The 10,354-nt window shown below is 40.5% G+C and overlaps 1 protein-coding gene across 8 annotated transcripts in view; it reads left to right on the forward strand.

The window, feature by feature from the left end:
* Positions 1-9,445, forward strand: part of slc8a3 (solute carrier family 8 member 3) — a 174,163-nt gene extending 164,718 nt beyond the window's left edge. For 4 of the 8 annotated variants that reach the window (XM_086158582.1, XM_086158562.1, XM_086158553.1 and 1 more), the window contains 2 exons: positions 158-430; positions 1,883-9,445. In XM_086158582.1, the coding sequence (XP_086014708.1) occupies positions 158-430; positions 1,883-2,259 (650 nt within the window). In that variant the 3' untranslated portion in view covers positions 2,260-9,445. The remainder of the gene's footprint in view (positions 1-157; positions 431-1,882) is intronic. The other 4 variants (XM_086158603.1, XM_086158571.1, XM_086158611.1 and 1 more) reach the window with 2 other exon arrangements.
* The last annotated feature ends 909 nt before the right edge of the window (positions 9,446-10,354 follow it).

Genomic DNA, 10,354 nt, shown 5'->3' on the forward strand with positions numbered 1-10,354 from the left:
TTCGGGTCGTCCCTCCTCGTCGGATTCTGAGCGTCAGCCGCCGTCGTGGAAACGAGAGGCGTCTCTCTGAGGGATCGGCATTTTTAAGTAACTTTTGTTCTCCTTCTCTGTCGTCCATCTTCCGTTTCCCCGCCGCTCTTCCTCGCTTTTCCCCCAGAAGACGAGGACGAGGAGGACACGGGGGAGGAACGTCTCCCCTCCTGCTTCGACTACGTCATGCACTTCCTCACCGTCTTCTGGAAGGTCCTGTTCGCCTGCGTCCCTCCCACGGACTACATGAACGGATGGGCCTGCTTCATCATCTCCATCGCCGTCATCGGCCTTCTCACCGCCGTCATCGGGGACCTGGCGTCTCACTTCGGCTGCACCATCGGGCTGAAGGACTCCGTGACCGCCGTGGTGTTCGTGGCGCTCGGAACATCCGTCCCAGGTCCGTCGCCCGTCCGGAGAAGCGCGATTTGACTTGATGATCGCTCGCGATGATACAATTAGGTGGACGTCCTTCTTATCCTTGTGATAAATAGGTGATAAATCCTTCAAAGACGTCACATAATCACATCATTTCCATTCGATGTCTGTGACTTTCAGTGTCAGGTGAAGCCGTGAGGCAGGACAACCGCGTGCCTCACCTAGTGGCTCCCCGAAGCCGTTTTACAATTGCACAGGACAAGAAACTAGTAACATGCGTACAGTTGCTGACAAAAAAAACACCGTACATTGCAAAACAAAACATTTTAGCAGCGACACACAGAGAGACGGCAATGCGGACTTAGCGCACAGCATCATTGCGCAATCCAAGTTGAGGCTCAACAGTCGGCAGCCTCACCGCACGTCTCTTCACAGGATTTGAACAGTAAATGTAAAAATCCAGTCACTTTGAATAAAAAAGAATCTAAAAGTGAAATGAAAAATACGTTAATGTGCAAATCACCGATCAATATAACCAGTTCGCTCTTTTTACTTTTTGTTTTTTTCCAAGATTGGCAAGTGAGGCACGGCCTCTCCTGCCTCACCTGACTGCAGCTCACTGATGACTCCAACCACAGCTTAGTTTTTAAAAGTCTGAACTTCGGTGTAAAGAGCCGATTCGAGACTTACCTCTTTATTATTAAATATTAATGATTCAACAATCATGGCTCTTGTCACACGTTAGCGACCATTCATGATAAACATCACTTCAAATTTAAAATAGTGACTTACGTTGCAGAGGTAATCTAATCAATGAAGTCAGTACAATTATGTGCTAATATTAATATTAATATTATGATATAATATACACTATATATAATGTAATATATAATATATATAGAGAGAGAGAGAGAGAATATAATATATAATATTAATATTAAGGTTTTAGTCATCCCTTCAAAGTTAATGTTTATTATTATGATTTATGATTCAAATACGATATTTTAATCTAGCATTACCATCGCATTGGTGTTCAATACGATGACTATATTAAACACCGATGTGATGGTAATGCTAGATTAATAAAAATATCATATTTGAATCATAAATCATAATAATAAACAATAAACTTTGAAGGGAAAACCTTTATGATTAGCAAAACATCCATAGGAAGACCTTATGTTGTCGTCAATCATGAGGTTAATAATCCTTATACACCTTAACTTTATGCTACAATATTAGCACATAATTGTATTGACTTCATTGATCATGTCAAGAGTCCGTGGCTCTCGACGACAGGGACGTATTTTCCCTCGTATTTTCAGATTCGACCCGTCGGCTGTCGATCGCAGAGCGTCAGATCGACCGATCGGAGGGCCGTAAAGGTCCATGTCTATTTAAACGCTATTTCCGGCCGGTCGTGTGGACTGAGCTCAGGTGGATGAACCCGATCCTGTCCTTTATCCCCCTGCAGACACGTTCGCCAGCAAGGTGGCCGCCGTGCAGGACACCTACGCCGACGCCTCCATCGGGAACGTGACCGGCAGCAACGCCGTCAACGTCTTCCTGGGAATCGGCGTGGCCTGGTCCGTGGCCGCCATCTACTGGCACACGAAGGGGAAGCCGTTCGTGGTGGAAGCCGGCTCGCTGGCTTTCTCCGTCACCCTCTTCACCATCTTCGCCTTCCTGGCCATCTCGGTGCTGCTGTACCGGCGGCGGGCCCACATCGGGGGGGAGCTGGGCGGGCCCCGCGGACACAGACTGGCCACGTCGGGCATCTTTTTCAGCCTCTGGTTCCTTTACATCCTGTTCTCCAGTCTGGAGGCGTATTGTCATATAGAGGGTTTCTAGGAAATGAATCTAAAGGGGGGCAAGTGGGGCGACCTGGGGGTCCAGGTGGGACCGTCGTTCCCTCTCTTTCTCTTTCGCCCTCTCTCCGAACCCCCTCTTGTGAGGATGCTCGACGGTAGTTCCCCCCCCTTCCCGACCCCCAACTCCGCTATCGAGGGGTCCGGGGATCTGGAGCCCGGTCAATCAGAAGTCTATATTTTTCTCAATGTCCGACAAGAACTGAATTCTTTTTTTTTTTTTTTCTTTTCTTTTTCTTTTTTTTTTTTTCTTTTTTTTTTTTTTTTTTTTAAACAAAACCAAAAAAAAAAAAAAGAAAGTATTTTGGGGATAAAAATACAGAAAAAAAAAAAAAAAAAATTAGACAAAACAGACACGCGGGAAAAAAAAAAAAAAGAGTCAAAGGAACTATTTTCTGAACAGCGTGTTGGGATAATAGATTATATTCCGGATGGGATTACGTGGCAGGAGTGACGGAGTCATAGTATTTATTTTTATTTGCATAGTTTTCCTAAGGAGCTGAAATCTCAGAAATCACACAGAGGAGGAGAAGACGGCGGCGACGATGATGAAGGCGCGACGGCGGGAGAATCGAGGCAGGTGAGGATGAGGAGGGACACGGCGGACGTTCAAACTGCCCTGGACATCGCTTCCGTACTCGCTACGTATCTATATATAATATATTTCCATATTTTCTGTATATTTTGAATATTTGTTCAAATGTGGTCACTTCCAACAGAGGATTTGCTGTGTCTTTGGTTGGGGGTTGGGGGGCGGAGTCAAGATCTGGGGGCGGAGTCGGGGGCGGGGCCTCAGGCAGGGGGCGGGGCCAGAGTTGGATCGACTCTTGCAGGAACGATGTCTTCGCATTTCTAAGAGTAACATGTCTTATATGGTTTTAAAAAAAAAGAGTGCGACATTGTATTTTATTTAGTTTAACAATATAGCGGCCTCTCTCTCTCTCGCTCACTCACGCACACAGACACACACTTAACACCAACACGCAAACACACACCTTTTCAATCAAAGAGAAAAAAAAAAAAACAGCTGTTGCTGTAGAGAGAAATTGAGTCAATCCAGATGTATTTTTCTACTCTTCCTTCCATGCACTTTGCTGTATAGTTCTATTTATTTTAATCGAAGTCGCCCCTTTCGGAGGGAAAACGAAACGTAAATCACCCGCCGCTTCGGCAGCAGCTGAGGAGTTTCCACTAAAAATGGATGTTTGTGTTTATAACGGGTTTTACTGAGGTCACAGTAGTATCCCTGTCAGCGATTGGTCGATTGGACGGGTACGTGTTTTCTCAACCAATCGGGCGGCGCCTCGGATCGACCGAACGCCAGCTGATTGCTCCAAAGGCCCGCGGCGTGCAGAGCGATGGTTTTTAAAAAACCCTCAGCAGCCAAATTGAGAAAATTTCCAGAGAAACCAATCAATGAATAAGGTCAGCAAAGGAAAACGTGTTAGCCGCTGATAACGTTAGCATTAAGAAGAAAAACATCAACAAATTTAGAATTCAATTTTTTTACTCCGGTCCTGCTAGTAATCAATTTTTTTATTTAACGCTAATATGGCGTTCTTCAGTGGCAGGCAGTGCGTTTCACACCTTCAGCGGTGTTCCATTTATCAATCCACTCCTCAGTAATTGTTCTTATTATGCAGAAAAAAAGTTACAGACAAATGCCTTTCCTCGCAGTTGCTGGCTGCTAGCTTCGGAATAGCCCGACCTTTTTAACGATGTCCAGCTTTTCTTGAAAAAAACCTTTGACTAGTAACGTGCAACCATATCTTCTCTTCCTTCAGCCGTCATGAGTTGACAGATTAGCCATTATATCAACACAACTATGTGCAGCTCGCTACAGATGCAGCCTGCTTGCTCTGGCTAGCGCACTCTGACTATCGAAGAGCGTGTGACACGCTGACGTTACCATCGCCTTCTAGAAGGCCTTGGTGTCAAAACTCAAAATCGGATCGATTGAAGCAACAGTTTCATAGGCACTTCTTTTTTGCCAGAGCGCCTGCGAATCTGATTCTGCAGGCTTTCTTTGACTTTGACCCTGCCTGGCAACAAATAATGGCTGAAATGTGATTGGTTAAAAGCTTTAATATGAAAATACATGACTGGAAGCAGCGCGGCGCAGGAAAAAGCTATGAAAGGAAGCGGACGGACCATTTGGAATTATTTAATATTAAATTAAGTAATATTGAAGTATTTTTGGACAAAACATAATTAAAATCAGTCTGCGATTCAGCAATTCAGATATTTTTTAGGCCAACAGAGAAGGCCGTGCACTGGCGATCTGACATTTCCGAGAATTTTCCGAAATGATCGATCATTAGCTTCTCTTCGTCCAAAGTATCTCCCAGGCCCATTTTTAGAGGGAACTCCGCAGAGCCGGTGAGGTAGCCTCCTTTGCTCCTCCCAGAAGCAGCAAAGCAGCTAGAAATTGAACGCTTGTTTATCACAGACAGGTGCTTTGCTTTTTCCAAAAAAAATAAAAAATAATGTAAAAAGAAAAATATTCAAAAAAAAAAATCCTCGAGAGTAGCAGAATATCTTTATTGGTGGCTAATATATTATTTAATATATTAAATAAATAATATATGACAGTATTAAATAATATATTATTTAGATATAAATAAATTCTCTAAGATTTTCACCAAAGAGGTAAGAAATGAGGGTGCAGTGACACCGTGCGTCCACAAGGGGGCGCCAGTGAGCGGGCCCTCTGCTCCCTCCTCCTCCCTCCTGCACTGAGCGGTGATGTAAATAAGTCTCATGGCTGAATTTGGAGTCGTCTTTTTCCCCGGCCAACATCACCGACACACACCTGCTCGCCTCACGACCGCCCCCAAACACACACACATCGGGATGAACACACACTTAGACACACAAGTGCACGCACAATGGGTAGAACCATGGGTCTGCTACTGCACAAGATGGAGGAGCTTCCCATTGGAACCAACACACACACACACACACACACCTTGTACATAACTCTCAGTGTATGTTTACATGGATACTCTCACCGGTGTCCGGAAGTGAAAAGCATGTCAACAACTGTCACGTCTCATCCCACCGCTTCATCTGAGCCAACTCGCATTCTTTTTATTTGTTTTATTCTTTTATTTATTTTTTTTTTTTTGTTGTTGTTTTTTTCTCACTCGTGTTTGAGTTTTCCCTCTCGGAATTTGCTTTCGTCATCCTTGTTAAAATCAAGAGAAAATGTTTAATGGGGAAAAAAAAAAATAGGAAGTGCTGTGTTTTCTCTTTGCAGAGCTGGACGACATATGGAGACGTATATTTCTATATAACTCCGTCAGCGGTTCGTCCATCTATGATATCGTGTAGTGATTTTGTTTTGTTTTGTTTTGTGCTGCAGATTTAAAAAAAAAAAAAGTCTTGGTTTGAAAATCAAATATCTAGTATTCTAGTAAATTGTTTTGACTCTTGTTTTTGTTTTCATTTTCCTTTTTTTTCCTCCGTAAATCAGCGCCATCACGACAAAGTGACGACAAGTCAATAAACCAACCAGACCAATGGGACTCGTAAACAGGAAGTGACATCATACCAGGAAAGGTGATGTAATAATTAGCAATACAATTTAAAACAATCATAAAAATAGGAGGCACGGTGGCATAGTGGGTTGAATTTTCAGCTGGAAGGTCCCTGGTTCCACTCCTACAGGCCTTTTCTGCGTCCAAAAGTCCAAAAACCCCAAAATCTAGCAAGTGAATGGTTGGATGTGAATTTTGCAACCTCTTGTCCAATGACAGCTCCTGCAGTGCAAGATAAATGCTATAAATAATGATAAAGATAATTCAATTCATAAAAAAAATAGGAATGTAAATAAAATTCTATTGGAAAAATTGCAAAAAATTAGTCAAAAATTAACTGTTTCACCCTCAAGTCGCTCAGGTCTTGTATTATTGATTTGGTGTGTGTGTGTGTGTGTGTGTGTGTTGGTCGCTAGTGTATGAGCAAAATGTTCCAGCCGCATAAAAGAAGCTGTCACACACACACACACACACACACACACACATATGCATACTTTTCTTTCCTCTGTTTTATTGCTCCTTTCTCCTCCCGTCTCTTTTTTCCGTCACAGCAAAGAGGCAAATTTAAAAAAGAAAAAGTGTGTTTTCCCGACCCGGGATGAGATGTCAAAATCTTGCCTGAAACGATCAATTCTTTTAGTTTTCTTCTTTTATTTTTTGATCAGGCTTGGCACACCTGGAACTCACGTGCTTTGCTCAGAATTTTCAATGTGAAACTTTTTTTTTTTTTTTTTTCACCTCAGAATATGAAAGAAATGTTTTCAGGCTTGTGAATAAATTGAATATCACTTCTACAAAATAGATCAAATCAAATCTGAACAACCATCTTGAGTCGTTTCAACCTTAAAATTGATTTTGTTGCTTTAAATAATCATCTTTTCATTTCCATCAGTGTAGACCGTAAATTATATTTTATTATCATTATTCCCTTTCGTGCACGCTTTCATTGGAGTTTTAGTCTCCCCAATTTAATGTACTTTAAACTTTAAATTTTATTTTGAAAGGAAGTTTTCCAAACATCCTGTCGCAAAGAACGGATCAAGTACTTTCAGACTTTGCATCTCCCAAATTTGGTCGCTCAGGGTTTGTGAGGTTAAAAAAAAAAAAAAAAAAGCACAAATGTGTGTGTCGTATCTTGTCGTTTTTTTCCACCTTGTCATTAAACTTTAGTTTATCTTCTGTGCGTCTCATCAGACTCTGAAACCTCTGAACCTTTCTTTTTCTCCAAGATGCCGTAAAACCAGCCAAGAACTGCTTTTAACCCGTAAAAGATCCTCATTCCTTAGTTTCTACAAAACAAAAAAATCTTTTTGAAGGAGCCAAGTGAGAGAAAAACAGATCGTGGATGAAAATGTTTTCAATGTCCCAATGAAAATGTAGCTTTTCCTCTTTTCTCTCACGGAAAGACTGAAGAGGCACATAATGTAGCATCCGTGAGGAATAATCACTCAATAACAATCTTTTAATGCTGTGTAACATCAACTGCGTTTTTAACGCTTTACACTTCATGTTTTAAAAACATAGCTTGAAATGAATTGACCCATATTTAGTCATAAATATCACAATGGTTTTGCACTGTTTAATGACAAAGCAGAACTAATGATAACGTGCATCCTTAAATATAATAGATGCTTTAATCCACATACATTTCATTTTTAACACTTTGGTTCTCGTAACCGTTTCCGAAATTCCCAAATTGAAAAAGAAACTATTCAATGGTTTGAAATAGAATTGTTTGAAAAGAACAAATCATTTTCTAAGCTTATCTCGGTATGATAATGAAAATGACAGTATTGTTACTATGGAAACCAGGCAAATGGAAACCAGCGGAAGCATTCAGTGCAGAGTCTTGTTAAAAAATGTAAACTTTTCACCGACAGTGTCCAGCTGTTTCCTGCTCCTCGACCCCATAATGTCTACATTTTACAGCTTCAGACTCGAGAATAATACATTTGAAACCGAAATTTTCTCCCCCCTGGCCAGAAGGAAGTTCAAAATGTTCAAGTTATATTTTATAATAAAGTTCCTTGACCTTTGGTGAAGATCCAGAACTTGACTTGGGATTTGAATTTAACACCCGGACTTAATTTCAAAGACACTCACACACACACACACACACACACACACACACACACACACACACACACACACACACACTCGACCGCGTGGCGCCAAGATAGGAGTCAGGTTCAGGTTTAGAAAACATTCAAGATTGTGTTTTCAAAATAAGCAAACAGATGTCAATCAGATTAAATAAAACACACATTTGAACTGATTTTTAAACATGATTTTAATGGCAGGAACAAGTTTATTCGACGATGAAATAACCTTTTACCAACTCTGTCCAAACAATTTTTTTTGTTGTTTTTTTTACATGTGCGTTATTCAAAACAACAGTTGGAAAAATATTGAATATTTTCCGTCAAATTTTACCAAATTTTCTGCCTTTGAAATTTCCCGTGGACGAACAACATTAATTTCCGAGTGAAATTGTAAACCTTTCATTGAGACATTGACTGGAGCGAAGTCATATTGTGTTGGATTAGGACATGATATCTGAAATTAATCAATGCTATATTAAGATGAAAAGACGCTAGTTAGCTTAGCATAATGAACGGACCACTTGCAATCCTCCGTCGAACCTTAGGAGTTCCAGTCACCGGACCCAAACTCCCTTCGGAAATCAAATGTTTTAAAAATTGTTTTCTTGTTATCCGCTGCTCAGACGTGACAACGCAGGAATGAAATTTCAAAAGACTCAGCATTGTGTTTTTGTTACATCAGCTTTTTTTTTTTACAGTCAACTGTGATTAAAAAATTGGAGACAGCTTGCCAGACAGGGCCGCAAACTCAAATATCTATTCTCACTATCGTATTGGTTGTATTTTATATTTTGTGTATTTATATTTTGACATTTTTGACAAACTTTTCGTCACACAACTGTTAATTTTACATCCTCAGGTTCTCACAGCTTGGGATTTTTTTGGTCTGTTTTCCATTTTTAGGACGCAAAGGTCTTCCATATGTTGTCGTGTTTCCCATTTGCTTCCTCTGTCATATTTCATTTCCCTCATTTCTTGTAATTCACCGTCTTCACACACTTGGAGATTTTGTGATGCATTTTTATAATAGACGTGCATACCAATCCTTGTGAAACGTGTGTGTGTGTGTGTGTGTGTGTGTGTGTGTGTGTGTGTGTGTGTGTGTCGCAGTCAGTCCTCATCATGCTGTTTCTTCCTCATGTCTCAATTCGTATAATACTTTTAGTTTGTGATCATCACGTTCAAATGAAATCAGTAAAACTGATGAAAAATGATGTTGAACAAGCTATAAGCACACACACACACACACACATACACACACACACACACACACACACACACACACACACACACACATTGTCTTTGTACTCTCTTTCTTGGCGTCATTGAAGCTGTGATTTTTCTTGTTGATTTCCTTTGATATGCCGACTGTTTCTAACTCTTTGCCGTAAAACCTGATTTTATTTTATTTGGGGGAAAATGCATGAAATTTAAGTTGAATATTTAGTTGTTTGATTTGTCTGGTTCTCTTTCTTTCTCTTGCGGGGTGTCCATAACTTAATAAAAGAGACAACTTATCAGAGGATAACTTATTTTGTGCATTTGACTGGTGTGTATATGGTTGTTTTCCATTCAACATGATTAGGCTGATGACACATTGTTTTATATTTGCATATATATCAGCGACTCGTTGGTTCTAGCAGCTGAAAAACACACTGTTTTACCATAGAATTGATGAAAATCTTCTTTCTTGGTCTTCTGAAATTACAAACTCTTGCAGAATCTTTGTGAATCAGCTCTATTTTTCGCTCGTGTCCAGTTGTGAGTTAAAACCCTGCCATTTTTTATTTCAAATTTGGATTTAATCTCCAGTAATGCATTCATGGATCTCGTCCCGGTCGGATCACTGGGACGAGCGTCACCGACGCGTCCATCCACTTCATTTCGAATCATTCGAAACGCTACTGATCAGACAAACTTATCGTTTTTAAAAAGTTTAATGATTACTTTCTAATGTTATAAGGGCTAAAAAAGTCAAATTAGCCAAAACATCCTGATACCCTCTTGCAGGCCCTCAGCCACTATTTCCCCTCTTGAGATTTAATCCAAAGGATCTGCAAAAACACTTATGCCTCCAAGTCACTTTGAAAGCATCACTATATCCGCCCTGCAAAACTGATTTTACTGTTTGTGTCTCATTGAACTCTATCATGATTCGTTTCAACTGTTTGTCTGTTGTTTTTAATTGTAAATAAAACACTTTGGAACTTGTTTTTGAAAAGCGCTTTCAAAATAAAGGTATAATTACCACATTGGCTGCTTATCTCTGCTTCCCGGGTACTGCTCGGATCACAGAGGTTTGGATTAAAAAGGTGAAAAGGGTCTGATGGTCCATCAAACCTCTTATGTCTTTAAATGATGACATTACAGTGTGTGTGTTTGTGTGTGTCTGTGTGTGGGTGTGCGTAAGTGTAAGCAAAGGAAAAATAAAACATTT

Source organism: Fistularia commersonii, chromosome 1 (genome assembly GCF_037954325.1).
Source record: "Fistularia commersonii isolate RoL2024-O1a breed Wild chromosome 1, RoL_Fcom_v1.0, whole genome shotgun sequence".
NCBI lineage: Eukaryota > Metazoa > Chordata > Actinopteri > Syngnathiformes > Fistulariidae > Fistularia > Fistularia commersonii.